The sequence below is a fragment of the Nyctibius grandis genome, chromosome 3 (assembly GCF_013368605.1).
Source record: "Nyctibius grandis isolate bNycGra1 chromosome 3, bNycGra1.pri, whole genome shotgun sequence".
In the NCBI taxonomy this organism is placed as follows: domain Eukaryota; kingdom Metazoa; phylum Chordata; class Aves; order Nyctibiiformes; family Nyctibiidae; genus Nyctibius; species Nyctibius grandis.
In genome coordinates, this window is record NC_090660.1 from 75,325,257 (window position 1) to 75,345,390 (window position 20,134).

The following is a 20,134-nucleotide window of genomic DNA, read 5'->3' on the forward strand; positions in this document are numbered from 1 at the left end:
AGGTTTTACAGTTTTTATGTAGAAACATTCCTCTCATTGCTTGTAGATTTCTGAGCACCTGAAGGCAAATCAGCTGGTTTCACCTGCAAAACACTATAGAGACGGGTGCATGTCCTGCGTATGCCTTACAGAGAAGTTACCATTCACTGTGGTAGTTCCCTGTTACAGTATAAAAAAGTGACTGTAACTGAACATATATTTCTTTCTTCAAACATTGAACTGTGGACCAGAGTCCTCATGTCTCTCCTACACATAGAAAATACAGTCATTCCTAATCAATGTTTACTTGTGGAATTGTTTCCTCTTGCTCACCTGCCACATCTCTAAAAAAGATTACTCCAGCGCATCAAAGTGAAATGCTTCGATCCATCAAATATGGATTACTCTATATTTTTTTTAGGATACTCAGAAGCTCACTGAACGGTTGTCATTTTTACACATACAAATGAACTTTATGTATCATTTCATTTCTATTTCTGGCTCTCAGTTAGTTAGTTAGCGTATGTACGACCATAGGCAAATGTGAATTAATGACTGTGGAGAGGCAATTCCCCAGAATGTCACAGATTTAATTATTCCATCACTATCACCTAACTGCAGAAGTACTCTAAGTAATGTTTGAGGTAGAGGAGACTTGGCAAGGTGTATGACAATAGTTTGCAGACCTATTTCTCCATTTGGCTTTATGGGGAAATGTATCTTTGCTGGGGACTTTATCAAATGTTTTTTCATACTTGCTTGGATGTCCTTAGAGGGAGAGAAAAATCTTTTGACATATTTGAATATTTCTGAGAGGAACTCATTTCCCTGACGTTTTTCAGGAAATGGATAGCAACTGGGTTATGTCAGTCACAAATAATTAAGCTGAATTTATTGTTGCATTTTTTATGAATACTCACATAATGATCTGATAAAAATAATACTTGTTTTGTGAAATTTACTCTAAATGTATATCTGGTTACCAAAGACAAAATAATGTCAAAGTCTAGCTGCTGAACGGTAGTTGTTTTTTCATCTTTGAATATTGATTGTCTATTGATGTGTTTAAAACCAGTGATAAAAAGGCTTGAATAATGTATTTGCTTAAGGAATGAAAACTCATCTGTGGAAACTTACAAATTCTATAAACATCATAATTATACCACCAGTGCCTTGGCAATTCTGTTTCTGATAACCTGTTCTTTAGAATTTGTTTGGATTATATTGGTTTGGTTTGTTTATATTGGACATAATTTCTAACTTGTAAATGATCAATAATTTGGCAATATTTCACATTATATTGAATCTTCACATAGATAAATGTTTCATAAGTAGGTGATACCTGAACAGAACATTAAACAACTGTGAGACTTTCACTGGTGTGATGGGAAGTTATGTTAGCTGCTATGGGTATTTACTCAGGGTGCTTATTGAAAGGGTTATGAGAAGATGTACAGACTAAGCTGCTCAGGTGATAGGGAGTAGTAACAGTTTTTGGCAGCTGGGAGAGCTGCTTGCTCAGGACTGTTTTGGGGTACTCATCTGAAAGGGAACTTTGAGTGTACATAGAGAATTGAAAATGTCCTTTAGGAGCTGAAAAAAGTACTTCTGTGGATCTGTTGAAGTATCATCAGGTGTTGCAAAGTGTTCCTTGTATTTTGGGAAACTGAAGGGATGCTGCATTTAGAGCAATGCAGTTGAATTGATGTGACATCATTTTATGGATGATCAAATGTATCTGTGCATTAGTTTCAGAATAATATTTGTATCCATGATAATGAAACTGATAAACTACTAAGTTTTGAAAATTTCTGTGAGCACATTGATGACCTCTTTGTGATAACTTTCACAGTAGCTGCAACTTCAGTTTTTCTTTCAACTATTGGTAGAGCAAGACTCATCCATTAAATCTGCATTCACTTCAAAAAATCTTTGTACAGTCATATCATAATATCAGAATTCATTTAATTCATGTATATTACCATATTTCAGGAACTCTAAAACAGATGAAGAAAAAGCGATGAGAAGATAAGACACTGTTGATAGCAAGAGACCTTAACCTGCTTCTGATGTTCAAGCTCACTTACAAGTTCAGTTGTATTAGATTATATCATCTTGGCAGTAGTCAGTTAAATAAGAAAAAACCATAAAGGCAGTGAACAGAACAGAAAGGGCCAGCCAACATGGATTCATGAAAGGCAGGTCCTGCTTGACCAACCTGCTCTCCTTCTATGACAAAGTGACCCGCTTAGTAGATGAGGGCAGGGCTGTGGATGTAGTCTGCCTAGACTTCAGTAAGGCATTCGACACTGTCTCCCACAGCATCCTCCTAGACAAACTGTCTGACCGGGGCTTGGATGGGTGGACTCTTCGATGGGTTAAAAACTGGCTGAATGGCCGAGCCCAGAGAGTGGTGGTGAATGGGGCAAAGTCCAACTGGAGGCCGGTCACTAGCGGTGTTCCCCAGGGCTCAGTTCTGGGGCCGGTGCTGTTCAATATCTTTATAGATGATCTAGACGTAGGGATTGAGTGCACCCTCAGCAAATTTGCAGATGACACCAAGCTGGGTGGCAGTGTCGATCTGCTGGAGGGTAGGAAGGCCCTACAGAGGGATTTGGACAGGTTAGATAGATGGGCCGAGACCCACGGCATGAGGTTCAACAAGAACAAGTGCCGGGTCTTACACTTGGGCCACAACAACCCCATGCAGCGCTACAGGCTGGGGGAAGAGTGGTTAGAAAGCGGCCCGGTGGAAAGAGACCTGGGGGTGCTGATCAACAGCCGGCTAAACATGAGCCAGCAGTGTGCCCAGGTGGCCAAGAAGGCCAATGGCATCCTGGCCTCTATTAGGAATAGTGTAGCCAGCCGGTCTAGGGAAGTGATCGTCCCTCTGTACTCGGCACTGGTGAGGCCGCACCTTGAATACTGTGTCCAGTTCTGGGCCCCGCACTTCAAGAAAGATGCTGAGGTGTTGGAGCGAGTCCAGAGGAGGGCGACCAAGCTGGTGAAGGGTCTGGAGGGTCTGACCTGTGAGGAACGGCTGAGGGAGCTGGGGTTGTTTAGCCTGGAGAAGAGGAGGCTCCGAGGTGACCTTATTGCAGTCTACAACTACCTGAAGGGAGGTTGTAGTGAAGTGGGAGTTGGCCTCTTCTCCCAGGCAACTAGCAATAGGACAAGAGGGCACAGCCTCAAGCTTTGCCAGGGTAGGTTCAGGTTGGACATCAGGAAGAATTTCTTCTCAGAAAGGGTTATTAGACATTGGAATGGGCTGCCCAGGGAGGTGGTGGAGTCACCATCTCTGGATGTGTTTAAGAAAAGACTGGACATGGCACTTAGTGCCATGATCTAGTTGACATGGTGGTGTCAGGGCAACGGTTGGACTCGATGATCCCTGAGGTCTCTTCCAACCTGGTTGATTCTGCGATTACTTGGCAAATGTAATACATTTTTAAAAAAAAATCCAAAATCATATCTTTAATGAGGTAACACATCCTATTAAGAGCCATATTTTGATAATATATTAGGAATGCTTTTCTGAATACAAACTTGAATATTCTAATATAATACCAGTTTTGAAAAACTTTGATTCTTGTGTCTTGAGAGAAGCAAAATTACACTAAGTTTTAAGGTCCTTAAAAGCAGCAGTGGTGAGTTGTAGATGGGGTATCCTTCCATCAATATAAGAATTATGTCTTGCTTACTTCTGTTTCTGATACTTTAATAAACAACTGTTTTTTTTTTCCTTCTGATACTTTAGTCCTGTAGCAACATGTTCATATTCTGAGAACTGAAAACCATGAATCGCTTGGCCTTTTTGTGTTGACCTAACTTTCCTCTTAGTGCAATACTATCTGTTTTCTTTTTTCTTGGAATACATCTCCTCTGTTGTGTATTGTTGAAGATGCTTTCAGTTTACACTACTTAATTTTTTTTATTTTCTCTGTTCTTCCTGTTGATATGGTTTGTACTGGAAGTTTGACCTCATTTCATTTTTAGGTTATCTATCAGTCAAACTGCCTGCACTCTAGGAATTCAGTACAGATGGTTCTTTTGGAGAAGGAAAATATACTGCATTAGTCATTTATCTTCTGTGATATGATGTACTCTTTTCTGCTGCCTCCTTCCAGCATATGATGATTGTGCTTCCTAAGGTTTTGTGTTTCCTTCGTCCTTGTTTTTTTTACAACTGTTTGAGGAACATTTGCTATCTGATGTTGAATTGGCTTTCCATTCCGGGATCTCTGCCTCCCCCTCAATTGATGGAATTGCGTTGACTGGTTAGCCTGCGGTTTTTCATACTCTGCAGAGTACCGCATACAGTGACCACCAGGAAATGTGGTTCACATTCTGTTCCGCTGCTGTAGACTCCAAAGTTAAACACATCTCAAGATCTATGGGAGTTTCACAGCTCTCATGCTAAGGAGCTAAAACCCAAAAGAGACAAACTTGCAATGTTTTAGATAAATTTTCAGTCTGTGGAGTCAATGGCAAATTCCACTTGAGTTCAATGGAGTCATGATTAACCTTAGTATATCTTGAGAACCAGAGTTGTCAGGTAACATTCTCTGATTTGTTTACAAGATGGTATTACAGTTCTGAAATGAGATCTTCTGGAGAAATGTGTCGTTCTAATTCATATCCATGAGATAAAGTAGTGCTGAGTAAAAGCAAAAGTATCTCTATGATGTATAAGATGGTAGGCGTGAGCTAACGTTACATGAACTAACATGCTGTAATGCTTGATTTATTATTTAGGCAATAATCTTGTCTTGCAATATTCAGTGAAAGTGTAGCAACCAAACGTATTAATATGTACCACTGGATTATTTTCCATTTCAGGCAGCTCTGTCTTGTATTGCAGTATGCTTGCGCACGCATTGTGGCAAAACCAAAAACCTACTTTTCTCTTATCCAAAGAAAAAGCATGAGCAAACATAACCCGATAGTGCACTGAACTGGTAGGTTACACAAAACAATGTAACAGAATAAGCGGCACCTTGACAACACCCCCAACTACGCAGGTTTTTCAGTAACCAAAAGTTTCTTTAAAAAACATTTACTTCTCTTCAGTAAAAGAAATTATTGGAAAACTGTATGGTTTATTTGGAACTTTATTGGCTGGCTAATCTATTGGATGTGTGGGATGGTTTTGACATACCTGCTAGTTTATCTGCTTGACCCAGTCAGAAAGATAAAATTATATTTAAAAATTTTGTTCGACCTTCTCTCAAAAGACGTCAGTAGTATGAATTTAATCAGTGAGTGAGGAAGAGCATGTACTGTCAGCTGTGATGCCATTGGTATGCTGATGGTATCCAGCTCAGTGTCTGCTTCTCAGAGTTTAGACATTGCAGTCTTCCAGATGTCCCGGTGTCTGGCCAAAATAGGGATAGTGATACAAAACAGATGGTCTTGTCTCAGGACAAAGCAGAGTTGATGCAAGCTGACAGAAGGATGGAACTGGAAGAAACGGCAGAGCTTCAGTTATTGGATGCCATCTTATACTCATTCTTATCTTTGATTCACGGTTAGCAGAGATAACAAGGAGGGCAGTTGTGCCTTTGCAGCTAGGCAGTTTTTTGAAGAGCAATAATGAAGATCCACAGTTTGTTTCTTCTAGCTTATTAGCTAAGAGTTTTGGTGATTATCATAGAATTACTGATATGTTGCTGTCTCAGTCAGGACTTTAAGGCACCTAGAGCTTACTGTGAACTTTCACATATGACATACTAAGTATCCTTTGCTAAACGTGCCTGTGCACACAAAGTTTAGAGATTTCTTTGCTTTCTGCCCAAACTGTCCAGTCTAAGGTCACTCATATACGAGTCCCTAAATTAACTGGAACTTCACTAACAGCTTGGTCTGCAGCCAGCTGCATTTAGGTATAGTGCTTGCCTGAAAAGCACTTTTTTAAAAATGGGAGATGCTCTAGTTTCTCAGTAGAAAATTTAAGCTGTATAAACATCTTGCTTCTTACTTAGTGCGTTTCTCTCTTCATGAAGAAGATTCTTTGAAGGACAAGTAAGGTGTTTGACTACATTTGGAATTTGATAATTTTAATTAAAAAAAAAAAATAGAAAAAAAAAGTTGGGGAAAGAGATATTTCCGCTGTAGGAATCCTTGATCTAGATAGGTTTATGGAAGAAAGCATACAGATGCAGTAGTAACTGGCACTCCAGAAATGCTTGTACTAATAATTTTTCAAAAGAAAGCTGTTGGAAGGTTCGGTGTTACTGGAAAAGTTTGGCGTGTAATTTTTATGCTTTTCCTCAACTTTCATTCCAATAAAAGGTGTATGAATTTCCACTGGCCTCTTGACAAGCCAGCTAAGCTTAATCCTGCCAAGGGGCTGGTAGAGTAAATTAGGTGGATGCAAAGAAATACAAATGTGGCCCTCAGTGCAAAAAATTGATTGATACAAAGCTGAACAGTTTAATATCTTCTCTGACTGGTTCAAAATTCACTGTAGTTGCTTTATGTTTAGTGAGGTGTACTACTGAATTAATGAATTATTATTCATCTTAGCTCATTTTTGTAAAACTTCATAGAAAGAGCATGAAAATTATCAGTTTAACTCAAAATAGATTTAATAAAAACGTAAGCAACAATGTAATGTGAAATTCAGCATTTTGGATATACATTTTAAGGAACATCTGTACTACGTTAACCAAGTACACTTGAAAAATATTATGGCTGGCTCCTCTTTGTTAGAAAGTAAAAAAACAAACTGAAATTAAAAACAAAATGAAACCTTTTAAATATACATTCCTTTCTAATGCTTTGATATTTTTGATATGATTGAAAAAAGCTTACTGATTTAAACATAGCTTATTCTATTATTATGATGACAGGCGTTTTTCAGTGGTTTTCTTTTAAGAATGCAGAGTTGGACTGAGGTCTGAATTGCACATTCAAATAAATATAGTGGTTGCATAAATACATGACATCAGAATTGGAGCTGATTAGAAATATTGATCAAAATTTGCTTTTAATTTTAGAAGTTGTTTTACTTAAAGCTAAAGTGCAAAAAAGAAAACGTTTGCCAAGGAACAACATTAAAAGACATTCTTTTAGGTGCCTTCTGAAGTCCAGAATTTCTGGTTGTTTTGTGGATTTTCTCATTATGACCTTTTTGCAGTTCTATATTATTATTATTACAGCGCAAGTACTTTGTACAATTATGGCAGTTGCAGTAATGCATTATAGAATGTGATGTAACAAGTGAAATAACCTAAATTTTATTTTATTGGAAATGTAGAAGTAATTATTGTCCTCCAATCAATTGCAGATTCCTGTTATTGTAAAAATAAAGTGTTTGAAATAATTCTTTAGCACTGAATGAAACTGCCTAGTTGGTAGTTTAAACCAATGTGTTTGAAGTCACTGTTGGTGTGGAGAGACAGTGGTTGTATAGTCAGTTATTGTTGCTGAACTAGTGAGTGAGCAGTGGTTATTTGATGATATCAGATCATTTGTTCTAGGATTACCAGTAGGGAACGATAAGAGGGTATGATGCCAGTTCTTTTCAACTGTGGTGATGGACTTCCTCATTTAAATAAAATGAGACTATAATGTTGCATTCAGTCAGTGGTTTGGGCAGTTGGGATATCCAAGACTTGTTTTATAAACTTCATCTGCCTGATTTAGATCGAAGGTCTGAAGCCCAGACACGGGGTCTTAGAGACACTCTCATCCCCTAAGTCAGTTCTCCATCAGTCTTGCCTGCAAGTAATTTGTTTTCTGTAGTAAACAAATATCCCACCTAGTGGAAAAAGGAAGAATAAACAGGAGCCCTGTGGGCCAGTGCTTAAAGTGTGCTCTAATGAAACTAGGCCATCTAAATCAGAAAAGACTACCTCCTATGTTAATTCCAGTCCCAACTTAAAATAGGAAGATGGAGAAACTGAAGACAGAGGCCTCTCACTCTTGCTGATTAAAAGTGAGAACTCAAACCAATGATTCATTGTATGTTTCAGTACCTGCAAACAATGCTGCTTTCTGTAGTCCCATATTAATCTTGTGGTTTTGACTATGGGGTGGGATTCTGCTAGATTGGCTCTGACAAATGATACAGGTAGAGTTGGACAGGCGAACTCAAGGACTTAGCAACATCATGTTTCAATTGGTTTTGCATGAGTCCATCAGTGGAAGCACAAACATTCAGGGAATTTGTTGTCAACTTGAGATAAAGTAAGATGTCTTCAGAACATTGGGTTCAGGAATCTAAAATGTCTCTAAGGAGTCAAAATCTCTTGATGGATTTACTTAGGATGATATTTGTATCAACAGTCTATGTCGTGGGTCTGAACTGGGCCAAATTCCGATCTTTGAACATGTTAGTAGGAAGACATATTAGAACATATGTACCAGACTAACCGTGTTGTCTACTCCATGACATTGAAGTCATAGATGAATAAGAAGAAACAAAGTGAGATGTCCTGTAGCTAGTGTATTGCAGAATATAACTCCAGTTTTGCTTCTGTTGAAGTAAATGATTAAACATAATTTTCAGGAGTGGAGCATCAGATGTTCTAGATTAATGGTTCTTCTTTGTCTGGAAGCTTAATTTCTGCTTGTCCCAACAGTTCTTTTGGAATTAAGGTGGGATTTTTATTGGGGTCTCTTGATATTAGTAAGAAAATTTATCTAAGAGAGGATTGGTTGATATAATAAGAAACATACAAGTATGACCTATAAAGCAGCATAAATTCCTGGAATGCAAGGAGAACTGCTCTTGGCAGCAGGGTTTTGTTGGTTTGGTTTTTTGGGTTGATTTTATTTTTTTGTATTTTTGGGGTTTGTTGGTTTGTTTTTTTTTTTTTTTAATGAGAGTAGCAGAGAGTATTAAGAGTCTGTGCTTCAGTCAACAATCCTTGACAAATCAATGCTATATACATGGAATACATCAATGTCTATCGTGATGTAAGAACACTGCCTTGAGAAATTAATTGCTTCAGAAAAAGAGGCATTATTTTACTGGTGCATCAGAACTGACTGTTGGCCTGCAAGAACATAAATCAGAATTCATTATCTGAATTTTTTACTCTCACGTGAAAACATTTAGTGCTTTTCTTAGCATTAAACTGAACAGACAAACTCTGAGCTGTCATAACCTTTCTAAAGATGAACCAGGACTTTTTCCAGCTTTGCACCTTATACTTCTTGAATTACTCCTGGGAAATTACTACATGTTTTATAATGGAGGAAGGAGACAAAAGTGACTGGATCATATCAAACAATGTAGCACATAACCTGACCACATGAGCCTTCTGCGCAACTGAAATTTCACTGCGTTTAATGGGAATTTTGCATAAGAAGAGCTCTGTCCTTAAAGTGAATGGTGTGCGAGTCTTGTAGGAGATGTTTGTAAAATGATTCCATACCTTCTCATCCCAAGACATTAAGCAATCTTGCACAGTTTCTAGAATACTTGGCACTGGTGCCCCTTTCCCTCTCCCCAGACCTCCCTCCCCAAAAAGAAAGGAAGTAAATACTTACAAACAACGTCCTATTTAAAAACATTACCTTGTTACTGGGCTATGTTCTTGTTTAGCTGAAATAGATACTCTTTTTCCCCGTTCCCTTTGATGAAACTTGTTTATAAAAAAATCACAAAGCATTTAGCTTAGTGCAGCATTATTATTCATATAGAAAACATCTGGTTCTGTGCTATGCTATATTACACTTGTGATCTTTATCTCACTTTTAAGTATTTTTGTGTGGTGTTGTTACGGCAATGCGTGAAGATTGCAGCTGTGTGAGTTTATTTTGGTGATTTGCTGATCTGAGAAAAATGTAAGGGCTTTTTGTTTATTTTGTAGGTAGTTGTTTTTTTTACTACACAGAACATATTTAATGGAAATTGCTATAGGACCAAGGTAGGGTCTTCACATACCCTATTCATATAAAGAAGAGCAGAGAATTAATATTAAATCAAAGAAATACAGTGCACAGTCATGCAATAAAATAACAAACTTCTATTAGCACAAGTGAGATTGTTTCATTTACGTGAACTTTCAGCCTATCACTGTACAAAGAGAGGTAACAATTTTCTAAGATTTTCAGAAGTTTCACAGTGTTCTTGTGTTCCATCACATAAGCAGTCATCGACTTGGCTTTTCTTTCTCTCTTTTCTCAGTGAATTACCTCATTGCTGCTCAATAAAATCACTGAACCACTCAGCTGTATCATCACTAGTTGGTCTAGCAAAGAATACAAAGAAAGAGAAAAGGTTCAGTGTTCCAGACCCTGTAACTGAATTGACTTCTCAAGGAAATCCTTTTTTGCTAAGACTGATTCTTTCCGAGGTTACACAGAAACATCTGAACCTTTGGAAACCTTTTTTGTTATTATTCTTAAAATGCATTATTGCACTAATTGTTTGTATTTATTTTAGTAACATCCTTGCTTATGAACAAATATTCTTCTGCAAAACACGCATCAATTGTTGAACAGTATATACACACACACAGAGTTTAGTACTAAAATTACTGTATGATTTTTTTTTTTTTTAATTAAGGGTCTTCAGTAATGAATGTGGTCAATCAGGAAGATTGCCAGATGGCACATAAACTTGCTCACAACTCAAAAATTCCCATTTGAAGTTACGGGTATTGGGAACCAGGCAGCTTCTCAAAGCCCAGTTGCTTTAGTGAGAAGAAAGTACAATATCTGCACTGTAAATTTGAGGCATCCAGAAGAAACTGAAATAACTCAATACTGAGGCAGAAGTGCAGTAACCAAAGTTAAATCAAACGCTGCAGTTATTCTTCAGATTTGGTAGATGGGGTTATACTTCTCTGTCTAGGTGGAATATTAACAGCTTTTTGTAGCTTGCCGTGGACAAATTCCAACCAATGCTGCATTAGATCAATGAAAATTCATTGAGAAAAATTAACAATTGTATATGATGGAGGGTTTTCTTTTTAAATCTGCATTTTAGCATGCACATTACTGCTATTGGTCTAACAGCATGTGACAATAGATCAGTACGGCATAATATTCTGCCTACCTGTGTGTTAGCTACAACTATAAGCACCTCTGAAATCCATATTTCTTGCAGAAAGTTTCACTTAATTTTCTCTTGAGACAAAAATGTTGGTAGATGACTAAAAATGAAAAAAGGCACGGTTTTAATATACAGATTCAAATATAAAAGCTATGATAGAGGGCAGCCTATATAATCACTCTATTGAAACAGTCTTAGTTGTTAGATAGCCAAAAGTTAATCAAGCAGAGAACAGTTGAAAACCTCATTTAAAGAAATCACATCTGTTTAAGGGAAAAAAACCTGAGGCATATGCTTCAATTTCATTTCAACTGTAATCCATCCAGTGGTTTACGTCTATTAAAAAATATGGAACTTTTCACACCTCTTTAAAGCACAATTAAACTGTATTTATTTTAATACATAATGTGTTCCAAATATGTAATACCTTTTCTGAAATGACTCATAGATGATTGATTTCATAATTCTTTATCATATAGCCTTCCAAGTCCTTTGAATTCATTTGTATATTAACCATAGATGAAATTTAAAGAAAAAGGTGTGGAAATGGTGTAAATCAATGCCAAACTTCAGTGGAACTGTCAATTTATACCACCAAGCCAATGAATTTTGGGAGGGAGGAAAGTTTTCTTAAGCAGTAAAGTAAAACATTACAGCTAATAAAAATCTAGTTCAATGACTTTAGTCACAAAAAAAATCATTTAAGTTTAGCCTTGCTGTTCTTGGATGTTGCTTATTAAAATGGGTGTCTCCCAAAAAGAGTGTTGTTGACATGGCATAATCCTGACAATCTGACCATACGACCATACCCAGAGTTTGAAGCACAGTGGTAAGAGTAGTGTCTATGAACTGTAGAGGACAACCAGAAATACTTCAGGTAATGATTCGAGTGGTTGTATCTCACTCTTTTGTGTATGAAGAGGAGCCTGGTACTCCACTGTGTATCTGTAATGACTACTTGTGTGTTTTAAACTCTAATTAAACATTGCCCCTTCTGATTTTAAAGTTCTCTGTGACTTTTCCCCATCTGATGTCGGGATTTAAAGTCTGCTTTTATGCACTTTCAGCTCCACTCAGGTCCTTTAATGTCAGGTTTCTTTTGTAAACATAAATATATGTTGTGGATGTGGTCTATCTCGATTTCAGTAAAGCGTTTGACACGGTCTCCCACAGCATCCTTGCAGCTAAACTGGGGAAGTGTGGTCTGGATGATCGGGTAGTGAGGTGGATTGTGAACCGGCTGAAGGAAAGAAGCCAGAGAGTGGTGGTCAATGGGACAGAGTCCAGTTGGAGGTCTGTGTCTAGCGGAGTCCCTCAAGGGTCGGTACTGGGACCAGTACTATTCAATATATTCATTAATGACTTGGATGAGGGAATAGAGTGCGCTGTCAGCAAGTTCGCTGATGACACAAAACTGGGAGGAGTGGCTGACACAACGGAAGGCTGCGCAGCCATTCAGAGAGACCTGGACAGGCTGGAGAGTTGGGCGGGGAGAAATTTAATGAAATATAACAAGGGCAAGTGTAGAGTCCTGCATCTGGGCAAGAACAACCCCATGTACCAGTACAAGTTGGGGGCAGAGCTGTTGGAGAGCAGCGTAGGGGAAAGGGACCTGGGGGTCCTAGTGGACAGCAGGATGACCATGAGCCAGCAGTGTGCCCTTGTGGCCAAGAAGGCCAATGGCATCCTGGGGTGTATTAGAAGGGGTGTGGTCAGCTGGTCAAGAGAGGTTCTCCTCCCCCTCTACTCTGCCCTGGTGAGGCCGCATCTGGAATATTGTGTCCAGTTCTGGGCCCCTCAGTTCAAGAAGGACAGGGAACTGCTAGAGAGAGTCCAGCGCAGAGCCACGAAGATGATTAAGGGAGTGGAACATCTCCCTTATGAGGAGAGGCTGAGGGAGCTGGGTCTCTTTAGCTTAGAGAAGAGGAGACTGAGGGGTGACCTCATTAATGTTTATAAATATGTAAAGGGCAAGCGTCATGAGGATGGAGGCAGGCTCTTCTCAGTGACATCCCTTGACAGGACAAGGGGCAATGGGTGCAAGCTGGAACACAGGAGGTTCCACATAAATATGAGGAAAAACTTCTTTACGGTGAGGGTGACTGAACACTGGAAGAGGCTGCCCAGAGAGGTTGTGGAGTCTCCTTCTCTGGAGACATTCAAAACCCGCCTGGACGCGTTCCTGTGTGATATGATCTAGGTAATCCTGCTCCAGCAGGGGGATTGGACTAGATGATCTTTCGAGGTCCCTTCCAATCCCTAACATTCTGTGATTCTGTGATTCTGTGATTCTGTGATATGAAAATACATGTGTATACATTATCTGAAAGACATTTTAATTAGGTGATCACATACTGTATACCATAAGCCACATGCATCCGTCAGTACATGGAACTGGTTGGTGCTCATTTAATGGCAGCTAGTCAGTGTTTTGCTTGTTTACCTTTCAGCTAGAACCTAAGCAAATCATAAACAACTGAAAATTAGGCTTTATGGATATATTAGGTATACAGAACTTGCCTGTTTTATATTAGCAAAAGATATACAGATTACCCTAACAAATATCCTGGCTGTAAACCAAGAGAATTCATTTACAGTCTAACTGAGCTACACTATTCCAGTGTGATCTTGGGAAAAAAAATTCTCTGAGAGCCTCGGCTGTCTTCCTGCAAAACGGGAATGATTTTACAGTAGTAGAAAATCCAGTTATTATTATGAGTTGCCCATACATTACAGCAATATGGTGGTTATAAGTACGCACATTATGGTGTCTTTCAATGTGATATATGTACCCATTTCACATTTTCTGGTTTTAGCAGAGCACTTTTATTTTACCATTTTTTTTTTGTTGCTAAGAGAATAGATGATGAAAAAAATCAGAGGAGGAGCATGAACTCAAAAAATAAGAATTTTCTCTTCGATATGCCCTCTGTCAAATGAAGCTATTGGACAGTATCTCTTGATGACAAGCTTTTTATAAATCAATCAGAGAAAGATTGAAAAAATATGCAGCACTGCTTGAAGTGGAAATGATACTGAATATGTTCCAAAGAACCCCTTGTAACAGGGTGATAATATATATGAATAAAAATCCTCTCAAATGTCTTTTCCTATTATTACACAAGTAACTGTGTGTATTTTCTTCCTGATTTTTGAGTTGTTCCATTCTTTAGCGATTCTACAGGTGAAGCACCTTTATGCTGCAAAATTTAATCGTGTGTTCATCCGGTCATTCTGTCTTGTTGCAGAGGATCTTGATGATCTAAGAATGGAAGGAGTAACAAGTGTGATGTCTTCTGGGAGCAAATTCAATCAAACTCGAAGTGCTCATACGGCTGAGCCTCAAGCAAAGGTCACATTGAATATCTGCGCAAGATGTGCCAGGTAAAAAGCAAACCAAAACCAGATCATACTAACCAATACATTCTTTTCCCCAGGTTTTCAGCTATGTGTATTGTGCTTATGGGCCCAGGTGATGACCTCTCCTGTGCTAAAGAAAAAATAATTACTTAGCTACTGGCTGCCCTAAGACCTCTGGCATTTGGGTTGTGCAACTTATGTTTTTGCTTGATATGTCTCCTCAACAATGAATCAAAGAACATAGTTAGTCTTAGGCCTTACTTCACAGCTTGAAACTATTTTAAGCCTTTCTGTCTCTGAATTTCATTAGGTATTTGAGCTTCTGTGGTTTTTCAGGGGATGAATCAGGGAATTTAAAGGTCCAAATCCAATTTGAAAAGCACCTGTATAAATGGAGACTTAGTTGCACAGGTGCAGTTGAGGATTTCAGATAGTTGCTTCTTAGCACTTTATAATCTCATCCTGTTTCACCTCTGAGAAATAATTTAATCACGTTGAACCCCTTTTGATTTTGACAGCTGGAAATAATTCTTGCATTTACAGTATGAGGGCCAAATAAATAGGTTTGTATTCCTGTAGCCAAGTCAACTTGAGAATGCAACACTAACAGAAACCCCTTAAATTTCCTAGATGCATTCTTCTATGTAGACAAAAGCTCATTTGGAGAAAGGATTTAAGCCTGTTTAAATGACAAAACTAGCCTTCTCACCCTTGTGTTAATGGTTCAGATTAGCAAGAACAATACAGAGGCATGCCAATTTTATCTGCCTGCCTTTGCCAATGGCTCCTCTATTGTGTAGTTTGAGAGGGGATTAGCCACTTGTAAATAAAAAGCAACCTGTGGTGAAATTAAGTCAAAAGTTTGGCCATATGCCACCCTATGTTTCTACTTTTTTCCCGTTTTGCTTATAAATTACTACTTTTACAAGGCACTTATGTAGGAAGAGGGGCTTCAAAACATTTTCTGATGCTCTGGGAGCATAACTACAGGCATACTGAATCACCCATGCAATAGCATCTCTTTAGCAGGGTTGTGGAGCCTCAGGGAACTTCGGCTCACAGTACTGTCAGAGCAGCAGTGGCTGGATGGCCTTCTAGTTGTAGAGAGTTTTGCTGACAGCAACGTGGCCTTATGCTTTAAGAAAAGAGCAAACATGTTAGTCATGGGATTCTTCCCAATTCATTAGAAACAAATTGCTTATGTTGTAAAATGTTTCCAAACAACTAGTTACATGAAAGCCTGGCACCTTTTTTCAAATGGCATTGGTTGTCCATGGATTAACAAGTAGAAAGGTAGGGAAAATAGAAATGTTAAGTTTGCTACATGGTCTTTTTGAACTTACATAAAATCTTGTATGGATTACTATGAAGGTTAATTAAATTTTACATTCCATAAAGCAGCCACTGACAGCAGGTGCCAAGATACTATATATATTCTCTCAATCCTGCACACCAGGGAACAAACACCTCAGATCTTGAGCCAAACCTAGCAACCTTGGCTATTGCTATTGTCCTTTAACTAGTTGCACTGTATGACTCTGCAGTCTAAAATATGAGTTGTAAGAGAAAGATCTTGTAAAATCCCCTTTTGTTACTTCACTTATCAGAGAATGTAAAGCAGTGCTTTATTTTGCCTGTACACCTTCATTTCACTCCCTACCCTGTTCAATGAAGTCAGTGAGGAACTGGATGATACCTACTTGGCTGTGGTTCTTTTCTCTTTTGTTGCAGGTTAGAAGTTTCTTTAAACTTCGGAGGAATTAAAAAAATATACCAGCTCATCAGTAGCAAGGGAAGTCAAAAGAGAGAAATGGGTATTGCTGTTGTATTCAGTAAGGAGGAAAGTAGCTTTTCTTCTTCACAGAATCACAGAATCACAGAATGTTAGGGATTGGAAGGGACCTCGAAAGATCATCTAGTCCAATCCCCCTGCCGGGGCAGGATTGCCTAGACCATATCACACAGGAACGCATCCAGGCGGGTTTTGAATGTCTCCAGAGAAGGAGACTCCACAACCTCTCTGGGCAGCCTCTTCCAGTGTTCAGTCACCCTCACCGTAAAGAAGTTTTTCCTCAAATTTAAGTGGAACCTCCTGTGTTCCAGCTTGCACCCATTGCCCCTTTTCCTGTCAAGGGATGTCACTGAGAAGAGCCTGGCTCCATCCTCTTGACACTTGCCCTTTCCATATTTATAAACATTAATGAGGTCACCCCTCAGTCTCCTCTTCTCCAAGCTAAAGAGACCCAGCTCCCTCAGCCTCTCCTCATAAGGGAGATGTTCCACTCCCTTAATCATCTTCGTGGCTCTGCGCTGGACTCTGTCTAGCAGTTCCCTGTCCTTCTTGAACTGAGGGGCCCAGAACTGGACACAATATTCCAGATGCGGCCTCACCAGGGCAGAGTAGAGGGGGAGGAGAACCTCTCTTGACCTGCTAACCACACCCCTTCTAATACACCCCAGGATGCCATTGGCCTTCTTGGCCACAAGGGCACACTGCTGGCTCATGGTCATCCTGCTGTCCACTAGGACCCCCAGGTCCCTTTCCCCTACGCTGCTCTCCAACAGCTCTGCCCCCAACTTGTACTGGTACATGGGGTTGTTCTGGCCCAGATGCAGGACTCTACACTTGCCCTTGTTATATTTCATTAAATTTCTCCCCGCCCAACTCTCCAGCCTGTCCAGGTCTCTCTGAATGGCTGCGCAGCCTTCCGGTGTGTCAGCCACTCCTCCCAGTTTTGTGTCATCAGCGAACTTGCTGACAGCGCACTCTAATCCCTCATCCAAGTCATTAATGAATATATTGAATAGAACTGGTCCCAGAACCGACCCTTGCGGGACTCCGCTAGACACAGACCTCCAACTAGGCTCTGTCCCACTGACCACTACTCTCTGGCTTCTTTCCTTCAGCCAGTTCACAATCCACCTCACTACCCGATCATCCAGACCACGCTTCATCAGTTTAGCTGTGAGGATGCTGTGGATGATGAAGTCTATCTATTCTTTTGGAGTGTTCCTTCCTTCTTCCTGAGTCTGAGGACACCTTTCCTCTCTTACTTCAAGACAGAGTTATTAGTGCAGTTAGCTCTATTTCGATATCTCCACAGTGGATTTGTCCAGTGCCTTCTGGTAGCAGCTGAAGTAGTGGGTAGAGAGAGTTGCATGAAGCAAGTAGCTTCAAGGACATGAAGATAGGTTTTTTCCTGTTTGGTTCCAAGAGCAATTCAATTTTCTGTTACTCAGTGATATACCCATTGAAAATATTGTGCTATAAAATCACAGCCTGAGTATTTGGGTCATCTCCATGAAAGTTTCTCAGTGTTGACATTTATCCCCATTGTTGTGACAAAGCCTGGTATTTATTGTAAAGTCATAATACAGAACCTATTAGTATATTTATTTGTTTTAGAAATTATATTTTTTCATATTCTCTTCTCTAAGTAGTCTTGGGTGTTATACAGTTTATATATAAATATGGGATTTGATTGTAGGCACATTTGAATACAATTGAAAAAGAGGTGTGTATAAGTTATGCATACTTGTGTTACAATTAAACAGGTGTCTGTCCTCTTAATTTTACCCATTTTTTTGGTTGTATAAAGTGATTTGAAATGAGTGGAGCTATTAATAACAGTGTTCTGTAGATAATAGGGCTTGTCAAATCAGATTACCAAATCAGGTTTACTGAAGGTATTTTGTCTGTCTGTAGGAGGAATATGACTTTTTACTTGAAATTTGTTTGGCGGAGTTCCAAATGTTAGGAAATGTGCTTCTTGGCTCAGACAAAAAGTTTAATTTTACTCCTGCATTTGCATAATCTAATTCTTTCACCTTGCTGTATTTTTAAAAAAAACGCTCTGCTCTGATTACTCTCCAGTCAATTTACCTTCTATGATACGTACTCCAGAAGGTTCCTCACTTCCTTGGACATGTTGGGGCTCTTCTGAGAGGGATTTATTTAAACAATTGAAGGAGTTCCTCAGTACTAGCTTTAACTTAATTTGGCTTCATTTTTGGGGTCTCACTGGTAAAGGGCAAATAGTCTTATCAAAGCTCCACCTTACTTCTTCATTAAAATCGTGTGTAAGTTTTAGACCCTCCTGCTACTAGGATTACATTTTCTTGCCCTAGATCATTAGAGCTCCCTCATTATTTAAGAATTAGAGAGAACAGATCTACGGCTGTGTGTAGGTTTCTTTAGCCTGAGAGGAGTGCTGGTTTAATTCTGTGTGCCCACTGACAGCACCTGCAGAAGGTACAGTGCAGCAATATGTCTTATCTCTTCTGTGGCTTCAATAGCTTCTTACAAATGGGCTAAACATGGGAGTACAGTGACTTGTGAGAAGAATGTACTGAACCAACTGTTTCCCCCATGCTGAGATATTTGTCATCAAACTTCATTTAGCTCCAGTTTAGCTCCTTCCTTTTGTACTGCTCAAATATATGAGAAAATTAAGACTCAAATTCTAGAATGTAATAATAGGAGGACAATACTTGCAGCTTCTGGTTCCCTCTTTCTGTGTCACTACAGCCTTATTCCTTTGCTAGTAACTGGCATTTAGTTCAGGCTAGTATTAAATGTCCTGTGTAGCTGTTTTTCTCTGACTGTCACTAGGCTGTTACTCTGCACAGTAATAGTTCCTCCCTTTGAACTCCCCTATTCTATTTCTGATGCAGTGTTTAACACAGTGTCAGAGGAAGATTTTAAAAAAGAATGCCAAATGGGAGTGACAATAGTTAGAGATAAAAATCTACTTTGTTACAAGGCAAATTAAATCCAGTTTATATTGTGAGGGAAACCTGCAATGCTGTTGAGGAGCTGCATTTGGAAAAACATTCTCACTTGCCTTAAGTCTCAGATAAAAGTAAGAGCTTTTTCGTGAATCATAAGAAATGAGACTGAGAATGGACATAATTTGAACTAGAATAAAACCCCCAAACTTCTAAGCTTTTTTTAGAAACTGGTATCTAACCTTCAATGCTGATAATTTCACCAATCATCTTCAAATAATAGATAGATAGAGTTATCACAGCCCAGGTCAGTAATTTTAATAAAAGGTAAAGTTCTCCACACAGACATCTGGGAGGTAAAGATGGGAGATTCTTTCAAGCTATCACACCAAGTCGGTTTTTACAGCTTATGATTTAAAAACGCCAAAATATCCCCCCAAAATCAACCAAACAAAAAACCCCTCAAACCCCCAAAAAACAGAGAGAGAAAAAGAGAAATAAAAAGAGGGGTTAATTCTTCTGGAGTATAAATTTGTTTGTAGACTGGAAAATAGCTGTAAGAAACAGAGAGCTTACTGTTTTCTGTATAGATGTTTCACACACGATGAGTGAAATGCAGAGGGATAACAGCTTTAAGAGGTTTTTCAAATGGGAAAGTAGCTACAGAACAATGTTATTCCCATAGCTGCTCTTGGACTACAGTGCAAGTTAAGTAGCATATTAAGTCATCTAAATAAAGGAGTGACATCATTCACAAGGTGGAACAAAACAAGGTTTATAGATACGGGGGAAAATGCTACAAAAAAACCTCTGTATTTGGAAGGTTTGCTTTTTACCAGGAAAATTAGCAAAGACACTTTTAGTACAACTGATCTGGATTTAGATCACTTGAGCAAAATTATTATAATAAAAATACCTTCGTCGTCTGAGGGCACAACTAGTCTGACTGACTTAGAGAATAGACTGACTCATTCTATAACATGATTTTGTGAAACCTTTCTCACATACAGGCAAAACAAATGAATTTCAGGTTTGGCCGATGAATCATAAGACACCCTC

At 38.9% G+C, this 20,134-nt stretch overlaps 1 protein-coding gene across 1 annotated transcript in view; it reads left to right on the forward strand.

Moving 5' to 3' along the window:
• C3H8orf34 (chromosome 3 C8orf34 homolog) overlaps positions 1–20,134 on the forward strand; it is a 193,757-nt gene that overhangs the window by 118,803 nt on the left and 54,820 nt on the right. Inside the window, exon 8 of the mRNA XM_068396838.1 lies at positions 14,236–14,371. Within this exon, the coding sequence (XP_068252939.1) occupies positions 14,236–14,371 (136 nt within the window). The remainder of the gene's footprint in view (positions 1–14,235; positions 14,372–20,134) is intronic.